Source organism: Typopeltis vanoorti, chromosome 25, assembly GCF_054136105.1.
Source record: "Typopeltis vanoorti isolate ZY-2024b chromosome 25, IOZ_Tvanoo_1.0, whole genome shotgun sequence".
NCBI lineage: Eukaryota > Metazoa > Arthropoda > Arachnida > Uropygi > Thelyphonidae > Typopeltis > Typopeltis vanoorti.
In genome coordinates, this window is record NC_143573.1 from 43590599 (window position 1) to 43604969 (window position 14371).

The 14371-nt window shown below is 35.8% G+C and overlaps 1 protein-coding gene across 1 annotated transcript in view; it reads right to left on the bottom strand.

The window, feature by feature from the left end:
• Positions 1 to 6033, bottom strand: part of LOC150092693 (cytosolic carboxypeptidase 2-like) — a 354069-nt gene extending 348036 nt beyond the window's left edge. Inside the window, exon 1 of the mRNA XM_090414258.1 lies at positions 5763 to 6033. Coding sequence (XP_090270384.1) covers positions 5763 to 6033 — 271 coding nt within the window. The remainder of the gene's footprint in view (positions 1 to 5762) is intronic.
• Positions 6034 to 14371: the final 8338 nt, after the last annotated feature.

The window sequence follows — 14371 nt, forward strand, 5'->3', positions numbered from 1 at the left end:
CTGTCTGCTAATGTTCAATTACTATTTTGTGTTCTTGTACTGATGATGCCTATGACACTTGGTGTCATAGGCATCATCAGTAGAAGAATGTCACTATGAAATTCTACACAAATACAGTATTTTACATGACTTTTCTTCTGGTATTATAATTATTTTAAACTAATTAACTACATCTGATCAGATTAACCTAAAATCAGTGTGATGTTAACATGATTGTATAATTAAAGGTATTAACTATATAAAATGATGGTACAACATGACAAAATTTCATGCTGGCTGGGGAGTCGCCTGGTTAAACAAGGCCGCCGTTGTTTTTGCCAGGGAACCAGGACGAACAGCGAAAAGTGAGCTACTGGAACAAACCCTAAAACACACCCCAACTCAATATCACCAGAGTTGAAGATCGGTACTATCAACATAAGAAGCCTGAATGGCAAAGAACTGGAGCTAGTTGAGGAATTAGATAAGTACCAGATCGACATAATAGGGGGGTTACTGAAACAAAACAGACCAAAACTGGTGAGATCTTTCTGAGCAATAAATACAAAATGTTATATTCAGGCAATCACAATCCAGGAAAAGAAGGAGTAGTCATATTCAACTCTAAATATGAGGCTAATCATCTTGAATGGCAAGCAGTCACAAGTAGAGTGATATGGGCAAATATTAGAATATCGAACTGGACAATGAGACTTATTTGTGCCTATGGTCCCACAGAAGGTTCTACTAAGGTAGAAGTAGAGGAATATTTTGATGCTTTAGAAAAAGCAACTGACACAATGAAAAAGGAAAAGTTGGTCCTTGTTGGGGATTTAAATAGCAGAGTAGGAAGTGATTGCGAGACATATAAAAATATTTTGAAAAATTTTGGAGAAAAGAGCAAAGATAATAATAATGGCAAATACCTGTTGGATTTCTGCTTAAGACATTGACTGGTTATTACTAACACCATTTTTGAACATAAAAATGTGCACAAATTCACATGGAAAGAAGAGGCAAAGAATAAGAAAAGTCTCAATGACTATGTTATTGTTGATAGTGATGTTTTCTTTCTGGTGCAGGATACCAGAGTGTACAGAGGATTTGAAATTGGAAGTGATCACTATTTAGTCTTGAGCACGATAAAAGTGAATTTCATATTGAAAAGAACAACATGTAAGAAAGTTTTAAAGCGAATAAAAGTTGAGTAGCTCATAGATGTGAGCTGTAGACTAAAATACACAAAGATTATTGAAGAAAAAAAATGAAAAAGTTTGAGAACAGGAACCAAACCTTAGAGATTCAGGCAAACATTGAAGAAAATCCTGATTGATTCAGCCAGAGAGGCTTGTGGTGAGGTTGTCTGCAAGGATAGAAAAATCAGAACTCCATGGTGGACACAAGAAGTAAAAGAGGCAGTAAAGGAAAAGAAGAAAGCATATTAAAAGTTTCAGGCAAATAAGTCAGCTTGTGCTCTTAGAGAATACTGAGACAAATGTAAGAAAGCTAAACACCGGGTAAAACTAGTTAAACAAAAGTCATGGGAGGACTTGGACAAGAACATAGAAAAGAAATATCAAGAAGGTAGCAAAATATTCTGGAGGTTATTGAAGAAGCCTCAGAAATGGAGGAAAGAATGCTGTAAAAGGAATTAGAGATGATAAAGGTGACATGGAAACAGGAGAAAAAGATATCCTTGAAGTATGGAGTAATTACTTCGAAAAATTGCTAAATCAAACAAGCAGTGATAGCACAGTGGTAAAAACCAGTTAACAGGCATACAATCAGGAATCCATATCCATACTTGAAATAGAAAAAGTCATCAAAGGCCAGAAATGCTGAAGTATGCTGGTACAAATGTCTTACAGTGGCTGCACATAGTTCAGAAGGACTGGACAGTGGGACGAATTCCCAATGATTGGAGTAGAGCTCTCATAGTACTCATATATAAAAAAGGGAAATAAAACTGAATATGAGAATTACAGAGATATTTCCCTACTGAGTGTTCCTAGTAAGATTTATGCTAGTATACTTGAGAAATGGTTGAGAAGAATTGTGGAAGAGAAGCTTGGTGAAGAACAAGCTGGATTCAGGCGAAATAGAAGCTGTCATTATCAGATCTTCACTTTAAGACAAATAGTCAAGAAATCATGGGAATATAACAAAGATCTGTATTTAAGTTTTGTCGATCTGGAAAAGGCATATGACAAGGTGCTAAGAGAGAAGCTAATCAATATGCTATTGGTTATATGGTGTCAATGGGGCATTATATCAAGCAATACTTAATCTGTATTTGAGTTGTAATTCAGCAGTTAGAATTGAAGGAAGTACAGGAAGGTCATTTACTGTTAAATCTAGTGTGAGACAAGGATGTACATTATCCCCTCTGTTATTCATTATCTATATGGATCTCATTATGAAGGAAAGTGGTATTAAACATGATATCAAAATTGTAGATGTTAATGTCAGCTCTTTGCTTAATGCGGATGATGTTATACTTCTAAATAAATCCGTTACAAGTCTGCAAGATTCCCTGACTAAATTGAATAACTGTTGTAATAGATATGGTATGATGGTCAGTAGTAAAAAGACAAAGACAATGAAAATAGGCAGAATCATTGAAATGTCAACTGAGTTGTGAACGGAGAACCTGTGTAACAAATAAAACATTTCAGTTACTTAGGTACGATTTTTAGTGAAGATGGTAAATTAAATATGGAAATAGACAAAAGAATCAACAAAGCTGGTATGGCAGGCAGTCAATTGAATAAATTCATATGGAATAAGAGAGAAGTTAGTCGGAACACTAAATTAGCTGTATACAACACCAGTTTTAACTTATGGATCTGAGAGCTTGGTCAGAAGTAAAACACTTGACCAAAGACTAGAGACCACAGATATGAGAGTTCTGAGAAAGATTAGAGGCATGAACAGATGGCATCAATGGCAATATCATATTAAAAACGAGGATATTAAGAAAGAACTTGACATTGTCAGCATTCAGGAAATAATTAGCAGAGCTAAGCTAAGATGGTATTGTCACTTAAACAGAATGGGCGACGAAAGATTAGCAAAACAAGTGTTTTATGCCAGGTTGGCAGGAAAACGACCCAGAGGAAGACCAAGATATAGATCAATTGATATGGTACAAAGTGCCTTAGATGATAGAAATATAAGATCTGATAATGTTGGAGTCTTGACAAGTAGCAGACTGATTTGGAAGAAAAGTGTAGAAAGGGAGTTAGTAATGATGTAATTTTTTCATGTAGTACTATCATATCCTATACATCCCTTGAAGGTACATGGCAGGAATTTGATGATGATGATGAAATATATAAAATCAACAAGATTAAAAATATATATAAAAAACAGATCCAATTCATTAACTTCTAATTTGCATATATATAAGTACTATACTATACTGTTCAGCTGCTGAAGTGGAAGAGAGAAAAACAGAAAAGGAGTGCTACCTAAAGTATTCAAGGCAGTTTTGAGGCCTTTATGTCTAGGACTCCTGGTTCATGTAATTAAATTATGGACAGCCTGACCATTCACAAAAATCTGACGAAAAGAACAGACAATATCCAATTTTACCAACTTTGAGATTCAGGTCTTTAAGGCCATGCCTTGGCTCGTGAAATGATTTTAATTTATACATTTGTTTAAAGAATAACTAATATTTAAGGAATTGACAGCGTATACTGGAAATATAAATTAAATAAACTTTAATATACACTTTCCGATATTTCGGCGAACGTCACGTTGCCATCTTCTTGGGAACTTACTAAAAAGACACGTGCACACAAGTACTAATACAACAAATGAGACTGAGGCTAGGACGCTAGCGTTTTCCTAAAGTCCTGATGGTGCCCCCTGGCGGGCTATATTGGTAGTTCTTGGCCTTTGGGCTGAAGTTCTTTTGATAAAAGTTTCCCAAATTTGGGGCAGTTTCATGCATCCAAATTTGTTGAGGTTTGGCATGTTCCTAAGGGCCGAGGCTGATTCCATGAATAGTCTTTCATACTTGAACTTGCTGCGGTGTATTACTGTGGCTTTCTTCCATCTTATTCTGTGGCGAGTATCCAGAGCGTGGTCTGCAAGCCCAGAGTGGCTGTACTGGTGAAATCAGATGTAATCCTTGTGTTCTGAGATTCTGATATTTGCTGTGCTGCCTGTTTGGCCAAAGTAGGACAGTTTACAGCTGCAAGGGACCTGGTATACACCAGGTAGGTCTAGGGGAAGTGGTTGGTCTTTGGTGGAGCGGATAAGGGATGCCAGTTTTCTATGTGGTCTGTAACAAGTGGTCAAGTCATGTTTTTTTAAGATTTTATTGATTTTTTCTGAGGTGCCTCTGATGTAGGGAATAGTGATGGATTTAGAGTAATCTTTTTTGTGAAGGGGAGGGGGTGGGTTGGTTGTGGATAACTGGGTTAAGTATTTTTTGGAGGGGGTAGCCGTTGGCTGAGAAAGTGTCACGGATGTGATTTAGTTCAGTGGTTAGGGCTTGATCATTAGAACAGATTGTTTTTGCCCTGTTGAATAATGTTTTAATAACTCCATATTGTTGTGAGGGGGGGGGATTGTTGGTGAATGTATCTGCCTGTATGGGTGGGTTTTCTATAAACTGAGAAAACCAAGGTTCCATCAGGTTGGCGGGTGACTAGTGTGTCTAGGAAGGGGAGGTTATTGTTTTCCTCTTTTTCCAGGATGAATTTGATTCTAGGGTGTTGGTTGTTCAAGTGTGTTAGGAAGGAGAGGAGTGAATCCGGGCCATGTGGCCAAATAGCGAAAACATCATCAACATAGCGAAGCCATATGGTAGGTTTTTGTGGGGCTGAGTTTAAGGCTTTCTCTTCAAACATCTCCATGAAAAAGTTGGCCATGAGTGGGGAAAGTGGTGAACCCATGGCTGTCCCCTCTATCCGTTTGTAGAATTTTTCCTGCCAAACGAAATAGCCTGAGTTCATTGTAAACTGAAATAGGGCTGAGATATCAGGAGGAAATTTAGCTTGGATTAGCTCTAAGGTTTCTTTGAGAGGGACATTCGTGAATAGGGAGGAGACATCAAAACTGACCATTATGTCATTGTGTTGGAGTGTAAGGTTTTCTATACTGGCTTTGAAGTGGGCTGAGTTTTTTATGTGTGATGGTGTATTGCCAGTATAGTGTGAGAGCGCTTTGGCTAAATGCTTGGCTAGTTTGTAAGTGGGGGAATCAATGCCATCCACTATGGGACGTAATGGCACATTTTCTTTGTGTATTTTTGGGAGCCCATATATACGGGGGGGGTCTAGAGTTATAGGGTTTTAGTCTGTTGGTAATCTCCACATTAAAGTTTATTTAATCTGTATTTCCAGTATAGGCTGTCAATTCCTTAAATATTAGTTATTTGTTTAAAGAATCTTGTGAGATATTCCTATATTAACCAAATCTGAACAAATATAAATTAAGTGGAAGTAGTTTCATTTAATTATTCAGACCAATTTTGTACTGCTTTAAGGTTGTTTTTTTTTTTTTTTCAATACAAGTCTACAGTTAAAATTACTATCAAAACATAAACAATAATAAAACATCATTTGATAAGTCATACTGTCTTCTTCAATTCAACTATATTATCAAGCCTATGAGTCTCAATTTAATAGCAGCATTCCCTGGTTCACATTATGCTTTCGTGTGGCCTTTGATAATCAGCAAGACAGTTAATCAAATATTCCTTTAACATTCGAAAAAGGAGATGGTCTCCCAGTGTCAATTATATTACTATCAATTAGAGAAAAACTTACACTCTGTAAGCCCTGTTAAACATATGTTAGGTGTTTCTGTGTTTATGAACTCCTCATCTGGTAGTGAAGATGACTGACTTTCGAAAGTTAAGCCTCCACAGACACAGCCAAGATCTTTTTTGGAATTAAGAGATGAAAGAGAAAGTGAAGAAGGTTGTTTCTGAATTCTTCTCTCATTTTCAAAACTGTCATTTGTATGGAAAGTAGGTAAATCTTCAAGGCTAGTATGATTTGGACTTTGCAGAAGTGGATGATCTAAATTAAAATACATTTTCACTTTTACTAATTAAGATTTATACACACTATCTAAATTATTGCAACACTGAATATTTAAAAAATGTTTGCAGTCATTTCTATATTTTTTTAATAATGTTTATATAAAATTTACAATGATATTAATTTTCCCATTAAAAAATAAAAATGTTTTATTTTAGTCCCATTAAATGTATTTTACTCAAAGCCCTTTACTGGGTAATACACAACACCAATTTACAACATATGACAAAAACAGAAAATTAATTACTTTCTTTGTTACCACAACTATTAATATCCCAATTTTTTTTTATGTGATTCCTATAGAAAAGAAGTAAACCTATCACACATTAATAGTACTGTGGGTGAGTACAGGATTAAATATTCTAGAAACCCTGCTCTAGAGACCAAACAAATTTTTTTTCAAGTCACTTTTGGCCTCCAATTAAGGCCTTCACTAGCAACTTTGCATAACTATTATTTCTAAGTGATGATATAGCATCAATGAACCAGCATTCAAATAAAATCTATTTGGCACCATACTTCAATCCTATTACAAAAATACTATACCCCATGCTACACTTGATTTGTGACAAAGATCATCAAAGAATCTTGAATGTCATGGAAAAACAGACTGATTCTGGTAATATCAAGTGATCATATTCAATTCAACTGTACTAAAATGCCTATGCTTTCACATTCCACCTATATATTCACTTATTTTGCTATCATATACATACATATCTGAAGTAAGCCCAGATCCAACCGATTCCAGAAAAAGGAAGAAGCAAAGTTTGCAAAACTATCACTGATCCCTAATGCGGAGTCCACAACTAAATCTTCCTGAATACATCACACACCTACCCCTCTCTGGACACTGTCCATGAGAAGATCTCAGAAAAATAATAGCTCAAAACATATTCAAGACACATGACTATGCATCTTAGCAAAAAAAAAAGATTGGTGATAGCAAGAGAAATAGGATTGCCTGATGGCTTCAACTCTCATCACACCATGTGGGGATATTCCTCTAACAACCAAGATGGTGATAATCTAGTTAACTGGATGGATACAGAAACCTATATTTGATCTACGACGGCAAGCAAGAAGGTATTTTCACTCAGCCAGATGGAACAGAACCTACAAACTAGATCTGTGTATAGTCTCTAAAGACCACCCTATGCCAACAACAAGAACCATCCTCAACAGATTCCCTAACAGTTAGCATTGTCCTACACTAATAGAGACAAGTACATCAATCCCAATCATCAGTGAAACACCAATCACTAGATGGAACCTTTGCAGATCCAACTGGAATGTATTTGAGAAACAAACTGAGCAAATCATTACAGCAATACCACCCATCGCTAATTGCTATCCCAGATTTGTTAAACTAATGAAAACTGCAGCCAAAGCCTTTATTCCCAGCAGCTATAGAAAACAATACATTCCATGCTGGAGTAAGGAAACTGAAGAACTTTTAGCCAAATATGAAGAAACTGAAGACCCAACTATTGCTAAGGAGCTCATAGCAATGCTCGACAAAAACAGAAAAGAAAGATGGATCTCAGCAATCCATGAATTTGACTTTACCAATTCTAGATGGAAAAGCTGGTCACTTCTGAGAAGAATATTGGGGGGTGGGGCAGAATCAACAACTAGAGATAATTCCTGATCAAATGGCTAATCATATGCTGAAAACTTCCAAGACATGTACCAGCTCTACCAAGAAAATAACTGTGCAATCTTCTATCAGAAAAAATGAGCCCCGAGCTTCCTGAACTTGTATACCCAGTATCTCTGAAAGAGAAGCCTTAAAACTCACCAAGAATGCAGGAGTAGATCGTATCCTCCCAGAGTTTCTAAAACATCTCAACCAATGAGGTCAAACATGGCTGGCCACCTTTTCTCAAAATTTAGAACAACCGAAAAACTACCAAAACTGTGGCGGGAAGTCAAAATAATTGCTGTCCCCAAACCAGATACAAATAATGTCAAAAATCTACAACCTATCTCCACCTTTGCTCCACCTTTAAGCTCTTTGAAAGAATTCTCCTTAAAAGATTTCACCACTCATCGGAAGAGAACTCCTGAGTGAACAAGCAGGCTTTAGTCCAGGAAGAAGCTGCTGTGATCAGGTCCTAGCCCTCACAATACAGATTGAAGCAGGCTTCCAGAAGAAACTGTAATCTAGAGTCACTTTCGTTGACCTAGCATCAGCTTATGACACAGTCTGAATCAGGGGCCTCCTCTTAAAGCTAGGCAATGTCATAAGGTGCCAAAAAACTTTCCAGCTTTTTGAATCCATTCTCTCCAACAGAAAGATCTGGGTCCATATTGGTGAAAAAGGAGCAGGCCCAGATTCCTCCACAACAGTTTCCCACAGAGCTCCATGTTGGCCCCTTTACTCTTTAACATCTACATGTCTGATTTACCACACACCAGCGCAAGCAAATATATGTATGCCGATGACCTAGTGAATCTAATCCAGTCTACCTCCTTTGCCAACCTAGAAACAACCTTGAACACAGACCTAAACATCCTGGTTGTAGATCCCTGTGCTCTGCAGCCTGGTTTTGCTCTTCCTAGGAAGATTAGGTCATCTATCAACAGGATCTGAACTAACCAGGGCAGATGTGGCTACCTACTACATAAATGGAGACTGTCAGACCACCCTTATTGTGACTTTTCCCCCCATAGCCCAGACGATCGCTCATATTGTGAATGACTGCCCAAGGCACAAATTTCATAGTGGTGGTGGCCTCCAAGACATAGGTGAGAGTGAGGCCCTGGATTGGTTTTCTGGACTGGACATTGACCTGTAGCTGCTTTGTATTCCTTTTGCCATAAGAATAAATAAATTAGCAAAAAAGAATTCCGAGGAAAGTATCTATGGTATTTCTGCCATCAGTACAGAATAAGATTTAAAAAGGCATTGTAAATGTAGATCTTTGTCATCCTCCAAGAGGAAAGATATTCTAGTCAGTTTCAATGCAAGTAAAGTTTTGCACTGTTCCTCACAAAAACTGCCTTCTCATACCCTCTGATAATAACCAACAGATTTCTCTTAGGCTAATTTTTATGTCCAACTTTTCCTGCTTTGGTTCATTTTAGTTTCTTCTTGGTGCAAGAGCTGTTATTTATAATATGCCAAATCTCGAATTACATGCAGAAAAACAGGTAAGAGAATGAATACAGATAATGAAATGAGTAAATGGGTAAATAAACATATCAAACAGGAAAGAAATATTAAGAAGTTCCTCATCAATGAGTTTAAACTCCTGTAAAAACAAAAAGTAATAACTGGGGAAATAAGTGCAATTAAGGGACAAAAACTTTAGAAGTAATGATCTTTTATAATGGAAGCATATTATTATATATAGGTGCTAAATAATTTTCTTAACTGAAACTTGTCTATTACCATTCCAGGGGCCAAGCACCTTTCCATTCTTTGTGCTTAAAACAGTCCGCATCACCTCCTCTGTTGTCACTTCTGGAAATTTATTTGATTCATTTATTTATTATTTTATCTGAAAATTGATTTATCTGGAAATTTAACTAAGTTTACCATTATCACGTGAGGTGCTTGCCCCTTAGATCTAACAGGAACACACAATCTTTAAGCAATGTTTTAGTACTGACAAACAATACTTCCCTTTTCCTCGGTTCATCTGCTACACAAGTAATGCTAGTTTTTTTTTTCAGTCATACCACTTGCATAAGGTTGTGAACGTACATAGTACAATTAGCATTAGTATCATGGGTAGGCTAAGGGTTAAATCTGGAAAACTTTCCCTAGAAACCAATCATGCAACCTTTTCATAGAGACCAAACATGGAACCTGAAATGGCTTGTCAATCCACCTCAGTTTCCAATAAGCAGACTTGTGGGCTCATACCAGGCCATGAAATTAATCTGCCACCTGATATTCAAATTCCAATGTCTACAGTGGGATTTTAACCCACAACCTATGGGTGGAAAGCAGGTATGTTTATCCAACTGCCCAACCAAGCTGGTAAGATATGTGATTCCTCTTTCAATGTGTCTACAAATCAAGGTGTGGAGTAAGCAACAGTGGCAAAAGGCTGGATCCCAGTGATGGTGGTTTAAAAGATAGAAAGAAGCAAAACAAGACTCAGATCAACAAAAACGTATGATTGAAGAAAAGTAAAGCGGAAAAAAAAAAATGATAAGGCCAAATACCGTAATCAGGTGATCACATACCTGAAGTGATAAACAGGCATCTGACTTTCCTAAATTCACCCCAGACAAGGACAGTGTCAATATTTGGAATAGAATACCAAAATCTATCCACGTCTCCATCCTAAAAGCGTATGCCAGTTTGTTGAGCAGCAGCTAGACAGAAACAGATTATTCGTGTGAAAAGAGAGTCATTAAGAGCTTAGGGGAACAGGTTGTTATAACGATTGGCTACTGTCGAACAAAACAAAATCCATGACTTGTAAACCCTCTCCAAATCAAAAGCAAAAAGTCTCAACAAGAGTGGACTGTTTATGAGCAGCGATTACTCATATAAAAATTCAAACCTGCCATATCACTTTCCCCTTCTCTTTCAACTGTTACACTGTGATAACCAAGAATGTAAAAATTTCAGTTATCATGGTGTACCAAGAAAATAAAAATATAAAATTATTTGTAAGTAGCTAATACCAAGATATTTAAAGACAGAACATATGCTTGCATCCAAGAAAATTAATTATAGCAGAAATTGTTTAACTAAATAAAAAAGGGATTCTTATTAAAAAAAAAAAAAGGATATGGAAAAAATAGGTTAAGTAAGACAAAGAAGATTAGAGATAAGAATTTGTATGTGAGAGGCTAGTTTAACACTCGAAAAGAGTAGATTAAAATATTGAAGTAAATTCTAAAAAAAAGGATTAATTTAGGCTAGCTTAAAACAAATGACGATCACTCAAGGTCAATTCCCGAAGTGAGACATCATCCCGTGAGAGTCGCGTGCAAGGGACCGTAGCATGAAAACACGACTTTAATTGGTGAATGAGATCGACTCCAGTAAGGGGGGGGGCAGAAAGAAATTGAAGGTACCGATAGGGGCCATGTAGATAAAAGGGTCAGGAACCCCCCCACATAAGGCTTTTTTTTCCCTCAGAGTTTCTTCACGAATTTCTCGTATAGGTAACACGGGTTTTCCTGAGTAACGGCGTAGGAGTTATCTCCATCTGATGCAACAAGGAAACAAAGTGTGCAGGAATTCGATCCCGCATTCCAATTGCAAGAGATGAGGAAAACGCTGTATAGTTACAAGGAAGGAAGGAAGGAAGGAATTGTGTATGTATCTCATCATCCTGTACTCGTATCGAGGGAAAGAAAATCCATACAGAAGTCCGAGCTCACGTGATGAGTTCCATAGTGATAGAATAGAAGATACTGTGTGTGTCCTTAATTCAAGCACGAAAGGTATAGATCGTGAAAACCAGGGTTCGTCCTAGAAAGGTACTGTAAAATCTTGTATCAAATGAAATTGTATATAGTTGCAATCATTGTTAATTACTGGACAGTCTAAGATATACTAGGACTTTAGTACAAATCAGAGTAGAATGAGAGTAAACTAGTTTATATTATTTGATAAACATTCATGTGCTAGAGATTTATGTATGCACATGGCATCTCATATCAGAGTGTCTTAAGGGTCAAAAGTATCTATGGGTATAGTGAAAGGATAGTTTAACCTATATTGTTTTGTTTTGTAAGTTAGATAAGGCAAACTGAGAATAAACATTAATGTCCATGGTATTATAGCAATATAGAGCATTCTGACTAGTATAAGGTTAAGTAAAGTGTTAATTTGTTCCAGGATTGTATGTGTATATTTATATGTATAAAGTCTGTTATGACGGCATGATCGCAAATTCCCATATAGGATTTTGTCCTAATACTTGTATTTTGCTTGTGTAATTTTGTAATTTTTATTCTTAGTATTGAATTGTGTTTTATATAATAGAAATTGAATTGTACCATGTATTTTAAATAAACTTTTGTTCACTAATAATACAGTTGTCTGAAATTGCTGCCTAATGAACCACTTGAAAAACGTACGAACCTAATCACGCGGGAAATTAATGTGTTAAGTTACGAGATAGAGGGTCACAAGTGCTTAATAGTTTCATGCTCAGACATATTTTTGTATTTTGTTCCTTGTTTTCAAATTATATATCTTAAACTAAATGTCCTGAAAGGTGCAGTATAATAAATATTAAGGACACTAAGGGGAGAAAAAGCTTAAATATTTGAATTTTGTAATATCTCATGCATAGTTAAGTTTTGATTAAAGAAAATATAGAGATTCACTTGAAAGGAAAAAAGGAAAGTTTAATAATCATAAATAGGGACACAACACAACATCTATCCTTTGAGATAATGTTCCTCCAGTTTTATTCAAGATTACAACCAGCAGTTACTAAAAAAATAATGACAAGTTTCTTCTTCACCACATGATATATACTGGTTGCCATAACTCACACACAGTATGCATGCATAATAAGTACTGCAACTATGTGACATAAATACAGAAAGTTAGGAAAATGATACAGCTGTCTCATTATAGAAAAGAAATAAGGACCACAGGAACAATTTGTTACAGTGCATAGTTTGCTATAGTGAATTTCTTTTTGCATGGCATTATATTAATGAGACATCAGTTAGGACTTTTCAAAAAGTTGTTATAGTGAGTGAGTTTGAAATAGTAATGTATTCTACAGGAAAGAGACTATAAAAAAATTACAACACAATATAACATGCCAACATACTGAAATATTACTTAATGACTTACTAAGCAAAAGAAAAGAAAATCTCTGGCAAGAAAAAAAAAAAAAATCTCCACTACATAAAACAGTTGAACAATGAGGTTACTCACATTGCTTGTGCACTATAGGGTACTTGTTACAAGTCTTCAGGTACAATGAAAGTCATTACTGTCTGCTGCTAACAAAAATTAAAATTGTTCAATAACCTTTCCTCAATGTTTTTAAATATCAAGTTTCAGCAAACTGGTTTAACCATTTCTGAGTTGTTTCATACTGAGAATACAAAGCTAGTACATGTTGTTCACCAGCATGTTTAAAAATTAAAGCCATTTATAAATAAGCAGTTTTTACTATCCTGATTTTCACAACAAATGTTTAAAACTCACTGTAATGACATTTCATCTTTTAATGCAGTAATTTGAAATTATAGTTTCTGCAACACTACAGGCCATAGGATACACCGGGGCATAGGGCTGACCACCTTATCCTGTAAACTGATTGAGGTCCGATGATCAATGGACCCTCGACACTGCAAGGAAAAAGAGGGTATAAAGAAGATGATGAGATGAGTAGTTTCTGCAATTATAATTTCAACTACCAGTCATTGTAACATGCACTCTTCTTTAACTATAAATGTACATTGAAAATGGGCATGAGACATGATCCATAATTTCTGTATTTATTAAATGAAAATTATGTATGCATTTGAGTTTTTATTACTAGTGGAATACTAAATCTCTTAGACGCACTTTGTCAGACAGCATCTGTTAGATGCTGTCTGCATATCTCATATATGCAGACAGCAAAACTTTCAGAAATGGGCAAGATATTCCTCTGATAAAATCCAATGCTTTCAAAGAGATTTTCAGCAGAGTGCAATCCTAAATTAAAACACTAATAAAAAAAAAATTTTAGAAGAGAATAACATAGATTTGTCAGAGGGAATGTTTTTATATACTCAACATCAATACAATTTATGCTAAAGATCGAACACCATGGAACACTTTTACTTTTGAACTTTCATTAATACAAACACCTCTTGGCTTATTTAGTTACTATGTAGGGATTACTTTATCCTTCCTGAAATATACATTCATTATTTAGTTGAAGTAATTATTCAACAGTTACTGAATAGATAATACCAGTTATTTACTCATTTTAATTGTTAATATTTGGTCCTTTTATACTAAGTATGATGAGACAATTTCTTTGGATTTTATTGGACCACGATTCTTTAAAAATGCTAAAAAGGAATGCAGTAACAAAAGTAAAAATTAATTAAAACTGAAACGAAGCGTGACAGTAAGAGCATGGAGCGTGGAGACTTAGTTATTGTTTGTAGATCGCGTTTTATAGCTTTTTGCGAAATTGAGTTCTGCTATACATAGTGAATTTATGTCTTTTAATATCATGCCTTCATTTCTGTTGAGATTGTCTCCTGTCCAAAGTACCACTGCAGCTTCTTTAAAGTTTCTACATCTGAAATCTTCTTCAATGTACAGCAAGGAGCTGTTGTCCCAATCGTTGGTGTGGTTCGAAATTGCAAAATGATGGGCCAATCCTGAGGCGTCT